Genomic DNA, 12,145 nt, shown 5'->3' on the forward strand with positions numbered 1-12,145 from the left:
AAACATCTATTTCTGCTTTATTGACCATGCCAAAGCCTTTGACTGTGTGGATCACAATAAACTGTAGAAAACTCTGAAAGAGATGGGAATACCAGACCACCTGACCTGCCTTTTGAGAAATTTATATGCAGGTCAGGAAGCAACAGTTAGAACTGGACATGGAACAACAGACTGATTCCAAATAAGAAAAGGAGTACGTCAAGGCTGTATATTGTCACCCTGCTTATTTAACTTATATGCATAGTACATTATGAGAAACGATGGGCTGGAAGAAGCACAAGCTGGAATCAAGATTGCCGGGAGAAATATCAATAACCTCAGATATGCAGATGACACCACCCTTATGGCAGAAAGTGAAGAGGAACTCAAAAGCCTCTTGATGAAAGTGAAAGTGGAGAATGAAAAAGTTGGCTTAAAGCTCAACATTCAGAAAATGAAGATCATGGCATCTGGTCCCATCACTTCATGGGAAATATATGGGGAAACAGTGGAAAGAGTGTCAGACTTTATTTTTCTGGGCTCCAAAATCACTGCAGATGGTGACTGCAGCCATGAAATTAAAAGATGCTTACTCCTTGGAAGGAAAGTTATGACCAACCTAGATAGCATATTCAAAAGCAGAGACATTACTTTGCCAACAAAGGTCCGTCTAGTCAATGTTATGGTTTTTCCAGGGGTCATGTATGGATGTGAGAGTTGGACTGTGAAGAAAGCTCAGCGCTGAAGAATTGATGCTTTTGAACTGTGGTGTTGGAGAAGACTCTTGAGTGTCCCTTGGGCTGCAAGGAGATCCAACCAGTCCATTCTAAAGGAGATCAGCCCTGGGATTTCTTTGGAAGGAATGATGCTAAAGCTGAAACTCCAATACTTTGGCCACCTCATGTGAAGAGTTGACTCATTGGAAAAGACTCTGATGCTGGGAGGGATTGGGGGCAGGAGGAGAAGGGGACGACAGAGGATGAGATGGCTGGATGGCATCACTGACTCGATGGAGGTGAGTCTGAATGAACTCCGGGAGTTGGTGATGGACAGGGAGGCATAGCGTGCTGCGTTTCATAGGGGTCATAAAGAGTCGGACACGACTGAGCGACTGAACTCAACTGAACTGAAGCTTAGGGAAGCAGAGTGATAAGTTTGTAGCTACTAAGGCAGTATTCTTCAGTCCTGGACGTAAATTAGATTTACTCAAGTGAATTTTAATACCCATGTAAGGGCTACTCCTTCAGCGATATTGACTTAATTCTTCTTGGGTGTGGTCCAGTCATCAGGTTTAAGAAAAAAAAAAATTCCCTAAATGTTGCTGCTGATGTGCAACTAAGTGAGAAACATCACTTAATCGATAGGTGTGATGATAGTGGTGATTTAACATGATAGAAGATAAACCTGTTTGAGTGCTGTCAAAAAATTGATGGTTAAAGAAAGATACGAGGTGTTTTGAGGCCTTTTTTGGAGGCCTTTGTACTCTCCTTGAGTACAATTGTAGCAAAATAATAATATGGGAAAATGGTACCATACTTCACCCTTCAATAATGAAGACTGGGTCACACATAGAATATGAGTAATTATATATTTTGAAAATTTCTGTTAAAGTCACATTTTCCTAGAAATATAAGAATCCAAGTATATCAGTAGTTTTTCATATTTTGTTTTCATGTTGTTTAGTCACCCAGTCATGTCCAGTTCTTTGCGACCCCATGGACTACAGTACGCCAGGCCTCCCTGGCCCTCATCATCTCTTGGAGTTTGCCCAAGTTCACATCAACTGTATTGGTGATACTATCCAGCCATGTCTTCCTCTGTTGCCCTCTTCTCCTTCTGCCTTCAATCTTTCCCATAATTAGGATCTTTTCCAATGAGTTGGCTGTTCGCATCAGGTGACCAAAGTATTAGAGCTTCATATTTTAACTAGGGTAATATTTTATGGCAGAGATTGAGAATATCCTTTCTCATCATCATGATTTCATCAGATTTACAGGGATGTTCCAGGATATATTATTTCTGCCTAGAGTGGTAGTAATGTAGTAGTGGTGTCAAAAGTTCTACGTCAAGCACTTAATGACCACAAAAAGGATATGCTACACCTTGACAGGAGATTTTGTTTTTCTTTGTAAGATAGGCTATGATATTATTTATTATTATTTATCAGATAAGACAGAAAATTTTATTGTTGAAAGTGGGAAGTATAACCACCAATCACTAGCAAGAATCACTAACATTATTAATTATGCAGTATTATTATTGTAGACAAAGTTACAAAATATAAATGTGTGTCCATTTTGAAGTCTACACTGAGAAAACAGAAGGGTTGTATAGGCTATTATGGTTCCTAAAACCTTCTTCTATTGACCATGGGTAAGGAAGGAAATGAGCTAGATAAACAACTTGAAGAAACTTGATTTTAAAAATAGTATGATATTCATGGAGAAGTAAAATGGTTGCTAGAAAAAAATAACAAGTTACGGAGGTTTGACAGCAGGAAGAAAATGCAGAGATAAATTCTCTAGGAAGAGAGGAAAAAAGATGAAAAGAGAAAAGACTGAAATTAAATTCTCTTGCCTACTCTCCCTCATCTTTACCATTTTACTGTACAACTATACTTATGTATAGATATCTCCTACATTAACTGTTTTATTGAGGTAAAATTCACATAAAATAAAGCCATTTAAAAATGTGCAATTCAGTAGCATTTAGTACATTCACAATGTTGTACAACCACCACCTGTATCTGGTTCCAAAACATGTTCAGCACCCCCAAAAGAAAACCCTTTATCTGTAAGACATTCCGGCCCTATTTTCCCCCTGCCCCAGCCATTGACGATCATCAATCTGCTTTCTTTCTCTATGGATTTACCTATTCTGGACAGTTCATATAAATGGAATTACACAGCATGTGATCTTTTATGTCAGGCTTCTTTCACTTAGCTTAATATTTTTTTGATATTCATCTACTTTGTAGTATTGAAGGTGAAGTCGCTCAGTCGTGTCTGACTCTTTGTGACCCTGTGGACTGTAGCCTACCAGGCTTCTCCATCCATGGGATTCTCCAGGCAAGAATACTGGAGTGGGTTACCATTTCCTTCTCCAGGGGATCTTCCTGACCCAGGGATCGAACCCCGATCTCCCACATTGGAGGCAGACGCTTTAACCTCTGAGCCACCAGGGAAGCTCCAACTTTGTAGTATTATCAATACTTAATTCCTTTTTATGACTGAATAATAGTCCACTGTGTGTATATGTCACATTCTGTTTACCAACTCCTCTACTGATGGACATTTGGGTTGCTTCCCTCTTTTGGTTTTCATGGATAGTGCAGCTCTAGACATTCACCTACAAGTGTTTGTTTGAACATCTGTTTTCAATTCTTTTGGGTATATAAAACATAAACATAAAGGGTGCTGCAGTCGTCTCCGACTCTGTGCGACCCCATAGACGGCAGCCCACCAGGCTCCCCCATCCCTGGGATTCTCCAGGCAAGAACACTGGAGTGGGTTGCCATTTCCTTCTCCAATGCATGAAAGTGAAAAGTGAAAGTGAAGTCGCTCAGTCGTGTCCGACTCTTAGCGACCCCATGGACTGCAGCCCACCAGGCTCCTCCGTCCATATACCTAGGATATATTGCTTAGTGGGTAGAATTGCTTAGTGGTAAAGAACCTGTCTGCCAATGTAGGAGACATAAGAGACTTGGGTTTGATCCCTGGGTCAGGAAGATCCCCTGGAAGAAGCATGGCAACCCACCCCAGTATTCTTGCTTGGAGAATCCCAATGGACAGAGGAACCTGACATGGAGTCACAGAGTTGGACACGACTGAGTGACTAAGCACAGCACAGCACAGTGGGTGTGAGTGCTATCTTTGAGGTTTTGATTTGCATATCTCTAGGCAATGGCACCCCATTCCAGTACTCTTGCCTGGAAAATCCCATGGATGGAGGAGCCTGGTGGGCTGCAGTCCATGGGGTCGCTAAGAGTCAGACACGACTGAGCGACTTCACTTTCCCTTTCATGCATTGGAGAAGGAAATGGCAACCCACTCCAGTGTTCTTGCCTGGAGAATCCCAGGGACAGGGGAGCCTGGTGGGCTGCCATCTCTGGGGTCGCACAGAGTCGGCCATGGCTGAAGCGACTTAGCAGCAGCAGCAGCAGTGCCTCTTTAGTTCCAATATGATTGGAACTAAATCATAGTTGCAATATGATTTCTTTGTCCATCCTTAAATAATGACATCTTTGAGTCTCTGCCCCACCCTCACCTTTAGTCTTTCTTCCCTGGTGTTACTGGTGACTCACCTAGTTGTATTACTCAATGCCTCTTCAATCTGCCTCTTTAAACTGAAGCCCTAACCGAAGTTTTAGAACTCTAAATGCTGGATATTTTACTTTCCCAGCTATATTTCCCCTATTAATCAAGTTATTCCCAATCCACATCTATTTTTCAAACCACATCAGCTTCATTCTCAAGAGTTTTGTAGTGATTGGCTGGTACCTCCTGTAACAGAGTGCAGTGAGCTCAGCTTTTAGCACAGCAGCCTCAGGTATGCAGATGACACCACCCTTATGGCAGAAAGTGAAGAAGAACTAAAGAGCCTCTTGATGAAAGAGGAGAGTGAAAAAGTTGGCTTAAAGCTCAACATTCAGAAAACTAAGATCATGGCATCTGGTCCCATCAATTCATGGCAAATAGATGGGGAAACAGGGGAAACAGTGGAAACATTGGCTGACTTTATTTTTCTGGGCTCCAAGATTGCTGCAGATGGTGATTGCAGCCATGAAATTAAAAGATGCTTACTCAAGAATACACAGAAGAACTGTACAAAAAAGATCTTCATGACCCAGATAATCACAATGGTGTGATCACTCACCTAGAGCCAGACATCCTGGAATGTGAAGTCAAGTGGGCCTTAGAAAGCATCACTACGAACAAAGCTAGTGGAGGTGATGGAATCCCAGTTGAGCTATTTCAAATCCTGAAAGATGATGCTGTGAAAGTGCTGCACTCAATATGCCAGCAAATTTGGAAAACTCAGCAGTGGCCACAGGACTGGAAAAGGTCAGTTTTCATTCCAATCCCAAAGAAAGGCAATGCCAAAGAATGCTCAAACTACCGCACAATTGCACTCATCTCACACGCTCGTAAAGTAATGCTCAAAATTCTCCAAGACAGGCTTCAGCAATACGTGAACCATGAACTTCCTGATGTTCAAGCTGGTTTTAGAAAAGGCAGAGGAACCAGAGATCAAATTGCCAACATGCACTGGATCATCAAAAAGGCAAGAGAGTTCCAGAAAAACATCTATTTCTGCTTTGTTGACTATGCCAAAGCCTTTGACTGTGTGGATCACAATAAACTGTAGAAAATTCTGAAAGAGATGGGAATACTAGACTACCTGATCTGCCTCTTGAGAAATCTGTATGCAGGTAAGGAAGCAACAGTTAGAACTGGACATGGAGCAACAGACTGGTTCCAAATAGGAAAAGGAGTACGTCAAGGCTGTATATTATCACCCTGCTTATTTAACGTATATGCAGAGTACATCATGAGAAACGCTGGGCTGGAAGAAGCACAAGCTGGAATCAAGATTGCTGGGAGAAATATCAGTAACCTCAGATATGCAGATGACACCACCCTTATGGCAGAAAGTGAAGAGGAACTCAAAAGCCTCTTGATGAAAGTGAAAGTGGAGAGTGAAAAATTTGGCTTAAAGCTCAACATTCAGAAAATGAAGATCATGGCATCCAGTCCCATCACTTCATGGCAAATAGATGGGGAAACAGGGGAAACAGTGTTAGACTTTATTTTTGGGGGCTCCAAAATCACTGCAGATGGTGATTGCAGCCATGAAATTAAAAGACGCTTGCTGCTTGGAAGGAAAGTTATGACCAACCTAGATAGCATATTCAAAAGCAGAGACATTACTTTGCCAACAAAGGTCTGTCTAGTCAAAGCTATGGTTTTTCCTGTGGTCATGTATGGATATGAGAGTTGGACTGTGAAGAAGGCTGAGCGCCAAAGAATTGATGCTTTTGAACTGTGGTGTTGGAGAAGGCTCTTGAGAGTCCCTTGGACTGCAAGGAGATCCAACCAGTCCATTCTGAAGGAGATCAGCCCTGGGATTTCTTTGGAAGGAATGATGCTAAAGCTGAAACTGCAGTACTTTGGCCACCTCATGCGAAGAGTTGACTCATTGGAAAAGACTCTGATGCTGGGAGGGATTGGGGGCAGGAGGAGAGGGGGACGGCAGAGGATGAGATGGCTGGATGGCATCACTGACTCGATGGAGGTGAGTCTGAGTGAACTCCGGGAGTTGGTGATGGACAGGGAGGCCTGGCGTGCTGCGATTCATGGAGTTGCAGAGTCAGACACGACTGAGCGACTGAACTGAATTCCTTGGAAGGAAACTTATGACCAACGTAGACAGCATATCAAAAAGCAGAGACATTACTTTGTCAACAAAGGTCCGTCTAGTCAAGGCTATGGTTTTTCCAGTGGTCATGTATGGATGTGAGATTTGGACTGTAAAAAAAGCTGAGCACTAAAGAATTGATGCTTTTGACCTGTGATGTTGGAGAAGACTCTTAAGAGTCCCTTGAACTGCAAGGACATCCAACCAGTCCGTCCTAAAGGAGATCAGTCCTGGGTGTTCATTGGAAGGACTGATGTTCAAGCTGAAACTCCAATACTTTGGCCACCTGATGTGAAGAGCTGACTTATTGGAAAAGACCCTGATGCTGGGAAAGATTGAGGGCAGGAGAAGGGGACGACAGAGGATGAGATGGCTGGATGGCATCACCGACTCAATGATATGGGTTTGGGTGGACTCCGGGAGTTGGTGATGGACAGGGAGGCCTGGCATGCTGCAGTTCATGGAGTGGCAAAGAGTCGGACACTACTGAGCGACTGAACTGAACTGAATGGAATTGCTGTGTGCAGTTACTCTGCACCCTGTTACCAGGAAATGGGTCCTGCTCAGCCATTGGTTGGTGCATCAGAGGTGCCCACCCAGTGGCAACCAATTTCAGTGAGCAACCCCGATGACCCTGCTCAGACATTGGACAGCTCAGCAGTGGGCGCCACCCACAAGCAACCAAGTGTTAAGAATGGACAGTAGTGAGGGGATTCAGCCAAAAGTGGCGTGTTGGTCCTCAGGTGAAGAGTGAGATAAAAGGTGGATCCTGGCCTTCTCCCTGGGGCCCTTCAGTTCATCTGGTCTTTGGTCAGTGAGAGAGCTTGGGCACCAAGAGAACAGGCTTGGGACTATGTTCTGTAGGACTTCAGAGCCCTCATCAAGCCCTCCACTAGCCTTGGCCCAGGCCTTGAGGCAGCAGTGAACCTCTCCCCCATCCTTGTCTCTGGGACCTAATAGTAGCAGTGGTCTGCCTGGGTCACAGGATGTGGGATGTGGTGTCCTGCTTTGATTGGCCTGAGAAGCCTGAGGGCCAGATGAGTTGGGTGCCTGGCTCCCTCAGTGATGACAGTTGGTCAGGGTCTGGGGAACCTGACCCTGAAGGAACTGCCACCTGAGCTCTGCTTCCTGTTAGCCAGGACCTGGACCTTGGAGGTTAAAAGTTGTACCTTGGGACCTTGCCCTTTCTTCTCAGGACAAAGAATAACATTCGTTTGGTAGAGGTTTACAGGAACATTGTTACCTGACCATGCCCTGACTTTAAGAACAAAGGCTCTGACACCAAGAAGTTGCAACTAACCATAACACCCCCTAACCTTTTACTTTTAAAAGCGCTTTGATGAAAGCTTTCAGTAACTTTGGGGTTAAGGTATTAGCCACCCATCTCCTTGCATGGTCCTGTAATAAACCAAACTCCAAACTCCAGTGTTTTAGCATTGTTTTGGCCTATGTGTTGGGCACACAGACTAAGTGATGTTCGGTAACACTCCCTCTTCAGTCCTTCTATTTGAACAGTTACCACATCTTGGGATTTCTACTTTAAACGCACTTCATTTCCATTCATTGGTTATCACCCCATTTTAATCCATTTTCATGGGGTGCTGGAATTATTTCAACAGCCTTCTCTGCCTGACTCTACTACTTCTATCTCAAGTGATAATGGAAATCTTTAAGAGTGATGTGATGAAACGTTGTCCTAGATGGGAAACATAACTTTGGTACTATTGGGAAAGATGAAGTGGAGAAGAAACTGTGTTAACTTGAGATGAGAACAGCTCTGAATAGTGGCAATGGAGCAGTGGATATACACTAGAGGTGGAAGGACTTACATCTAAATCCTGTATTCTATTCCCATAAATTGTGTTAGTCCCTCATTGGTGTCCAACTCTTTGCGACTCCATGGACTGTATCCTGACCGTTTTCTTCGTCCATGGAATTCTCCAGGCAAGAATACTGGAGAGGATTGCCATTTCCTTCTCCAGAGACTCTTCCTGACTCAGGGATGGAACCCAGGTCTCCTGTATTGGCAGGCAGATTCTTTACCATCTCAACCACCAGGGGAACCCGATATAGTACATCAAGTGAATTTTTGCTAAGGGAGCCATACCCGTGCTTCCCTAATGGCCGTCCTGTTTGGAGTGGGCCAACCAGCCTCCACTGTCCAGAGGGCTGATCCCAGATTGCCGGTCGCAGTGTCACGGAGCGGGTCTCTCTAGCTACCGTCTCTATGGTTCGCGGAATCTCCAGGTTGGAGCTTGACCGGTCTGGCTTTTGCGCGTGCGCGAGCCCAGGCGCGTGCCCGCCCTCCTGCAACTGCCCGAATTCTCGGGAGGGAGGGGTGGGTCTGGGAACGTTGCGGCGGTGGCCGCCGCGGCCCCAGCACTCAGGGATCTTCCCCCGCCAAGCCTGAGCTGGGGACCTTCCGTTGCCTCCTCCCGCGGCGCTCACCCGGGCCCAGATGGTGGGTCCGGAGGATGCCGGAGGCTGCTCGGCAAGAAACCCCAAGTTGCTCCTTTTGCCGGCGCCCGATTCCGCGGGCCTGGACGGGAAAATGATTCGGGCCACAGGCGGCTTTGGCGGAGGCGTCGGCGCTGTGGAGCCTCCCGAAGAGGAGGAGGAGGAGGAGACGCCGCCGCCTCAGCAGCTCCTTCAGCGTTACCTCGCGGCGGCCGGGGGACAGCTGGAGCCCGGGCTGTGCTACTGTCCGCTGCCCGCCGGCCACTCCTGTGCTCCGCCGCCCTCGGCAGCCTCGCGCTCGGACGCCTGCCAGCCGGACGCCGGCTCCAAGCACCGCGACGCGGAGGCGGCGGATGCTGGCTCGGCGCGACACGGAGGCATGACCAACGGGGACTCGGGCTTTCTGCTGGGCCAGGACTGTCGCGACCTGGCCCGCGCGGGCAGCCGGGAGCCGGTCCACCGCCGCCTCCGTCCGGACGGGCCTGGCGACGAGGGTGCGGACGGCGCGGGCATCCTGTCTGACTGGGCCGCGCCGCTCGAGGACCCACTGCGGAGCTGCTGCCTGGAGGCGGCGGACCCCGAGGAGCCGGAGGGCGCGGGCAGCGGCGCGAGGGACAGTTCGTCCAGTGACGGCAGCGGCAGCGAGGACTTGGAGCGGCTGGGAGCCGGAGCCGGGGGTTCCGAGGAGGGGGCATCGCCCATCACCTCGGCGGAGAGGACTAGTGGGGGCGCCGGCGCCGAGCCGCGCGTCGGTTTCTCCGACGTTCACTTGAACTCTCGGAATACGTTCGAGGTGAGCCGCTGCCAAAGCGCCCGCGACCACCTGCCGCCGGCGGGGGCGCCGGTGTCCTTGCCGGCCGCGGAGGAGGGCCCTGCCGGGACCTCGGCTCGGGCTCGACGGAGCGGCGGCTTCGCCGACTTCTTCGCCAGGTATAGCGCAGGCTACGCCCGGGATCGGGGCGGGCTTGGGGCCGGGAGCGGGCGGAGAGCGACGTGAGGGCAGCCTCAGAGCGTGGCTCTCGCTGGCGTTAGGATTGAGCTTTGATTTGTCACAGGAGGGACCAGGAACTAGGTCTGCATTGTGTTGTGCGTCTGGATCGGAGAAGTTGTGAGCGCGGGGAGCCAATCTTGGTGCTTCCCTGAGCTGGACGCTCTACCTGCCATTCACATCTGGTTTCTGTGAATTTAGGCCAGCGTGCTAGTGCCGTATCTACAGTTTTGCCTCTTCCGGAGAAATAGACAGCCTTCTTCGTCCGCGTGTACTATACTGTTAGGATTTAGGGGCGGGTGGCGGTGCGGGGTGTGTGTGTACAGGTGCGGTTGTGAAAGAGAAAGGGAAGTCATTTTCAGAGCTGTCTCTTTGCGTGGAGTCTAAACCCATTCAAGTAGTTTGGGAATTATTGAAATTAGAGGTGATTTAGCGTTTAGCAGCCTGTTTCAGTGGCCTTTATTAAAATACCGTCAGTTTAGTATTTAAAATTTGATCCAGCCTTTAAAACCAAATTACTATGGCGCTTTATCTAGAAAAATCCCTTTTCCCTCCTTTTGCTAGATAGACCTGTACTTTTTTCCGGCAACTTCTGTTAATTTTTTATGGTGTCGTATATGTGATTTGACCTGCTAGTCTTGAAGTTAAATTGTGGTGCTGGACATTGCAAGTTTCTCAGTGGGACGTTGATAGGGATACATATGTCGTTAGAAAATACTCATCTTAATGCACCTTAGTAACAAAGCAGTTTCCTGTGAGTCAGATTTTGACACGCTTTTTTGAAGTCTTTAGATAAATAGGAAAATATTCCCAACTTGGAAAACCCTCCCTTTCAAAGTTCTTTCTCCTTTCTTCTGTGTTTTTGTTCCCTTTTCAGGGTCATGACAAAAACCAGAAATAAAGAAACAAGTAATGAGTCTCAGATTTGAGAGGATTATACAATTAGCGTGCATATTTGTAGACTCACAGACAGAGTTTTCTGACTGAAATTAGTGTTTCTTATTCCCTTTTCTGCTCTATTAACTGTTGTTTAAATCAAGATTGGGGAAATCCTAATTATGTTTTAGTCATGTGTGTGCTTAGTTGCTCAGTGGTGTCCGACTCTTTGTGACCACAGACTGTAGCCCACCAGGCTCCTTTGTCCATGGGGATTCTCCAGGCAAGAATACTGGAGTGGGTTGCTAGTGCCTTCCTCCAGGGGATCTTCCCAAGCCAGGGATCAAACCCAGGTCTCCTGCATTGCAGGCAGAGTCTTTACCAGCTGAGCTACCACAATCTTTACCAGCTGAGCTATCAGAGAAGCCCTGTTTTACTCATAGGACATCATATATAGTAGTGAAATGTGCATTTGTCCCTCAAATTATGCAAAGATCTGTGCAAAGAGACATACTTAAAGCTAGTAGTGGCAATATTTTTAAAGCTCTTAAGGTGTGTGAAGCTTGTAGGTATTTTTTTTCCTTTATTTTTTTTGTGGAGCTTGTGGGTATTTATTGATCATGTTTTGATGTCAGGTATCAGGCGGTTTTAGATTTGAACAGGGCTTTGGAGAGCATAGCTAGTTGACATTCATATGGCTTAGTTGATGTTCATGATATACTTTTCATGTGTATCAGAACACTGAGTGTAAAGTCAGTAAACTTAGGTCCCCTGAAGTTAATTTCTCTAAGCTTTGTTTCTGAGATATGAATGTCAAGATTCTAAGCATCATTGCTTCCTTCATGTAACATTCTTGGGAAAGGACAGAATCAGACATTAGGACTATTTTTCTGTTAGCCTTTAGTCAAAACCTTAACTAGATGCTGAACACCTTCAAGGCAAAGACTATGACCTTCATTTCTGAATCTAAAATATCTAGTGTTGCATGAAGAATCCCATTCAGATTGTGTTGAAGTGACAACTTTCATGGACTCTCCCTCTTTTACTGTTCTCTAGGTAGTGTAATTTTGAACAAATCTTCTATTTCCAAAAAGAATAATCAGAAATTTTCTCTTCTCCCTACAACCTAGGAGTGTTTTTCTTCCCATAAACAGTTGTCAGTTAATGGCAGAGCTGGGTTAGAAACCAGGGTTCCTGATTTTCATTCCAGGAATTCAATCATAACTCTCTTCTTTCCCACCTGATTATCTAAATCTTTCCCTTCTCCTTTCCATTTCCTCTCTTTCTCTTAACTGGGTCAAAAAATCTATAACAAGAAATACTTTAAAATACTAGTTTCATATTTGTTTTAACCTTTTACAAGTAAAGAGAGTGGACCATTTTATGGCTCTGTTTATCTGTTACTACAAAAATTTGTTCAATCAAGAC

At 46.1% G+C, this 12,145-nt stretch overlaps 1 protein-coding gene across 7 annotated transcripts in view; it reads left to right on the plus strand.

Annotated features, from left to right (window-relative positions):
• Positions 1-12,145, plus strand: part of TBC1D12 (TBC1 domain family member 12) — a 121,803-nt gene that overhangs the window by 16,470 nt on the left and 93,188 nt on the right. For 2 of the 7 annotated variants that reach the window (XM_025274148.3, XM_025274147.3), the window contains exon 1: positions 9,653-9,783. The exons of 1 other annotated variant lie outside the window; for it this stretch is intronic. Coding sequence is in view for 3 of the 6 variants with exons in the window: in XM_025274144.2 (XP_025129929.1) it covers positions 8,855-9,783 (929 nt within the window). In the remaining 3 variants the exon portion in view is untranslated. Of the gene's footprint in view, positions 1-8,714; positions 9,784-12,145 lie in introns of those variants that run through there. 4 more of the 7 variants (XM_025274144.2, XM_025274143.3, XM_006053591.4 and 1 more) reach the window with 4 other exon arrangements.

This window comes from Bubalus bubalis, chromosome 23 (genome assembly GCF_019923935.1).
Source record: "Bubalus bubalis isolate 160015118507 breed Murrah chromosome 23, NDDB_SH_1, whole genome shotgun sequence".
In the NCBI taxonomy this organism is placed as follows: domain Eukaryota; kingdom Metazoa; phylum Chordata; class Mammalia; order Artiodactyla; family Bovidae; genus Bubalus; species Bubalus bubalis.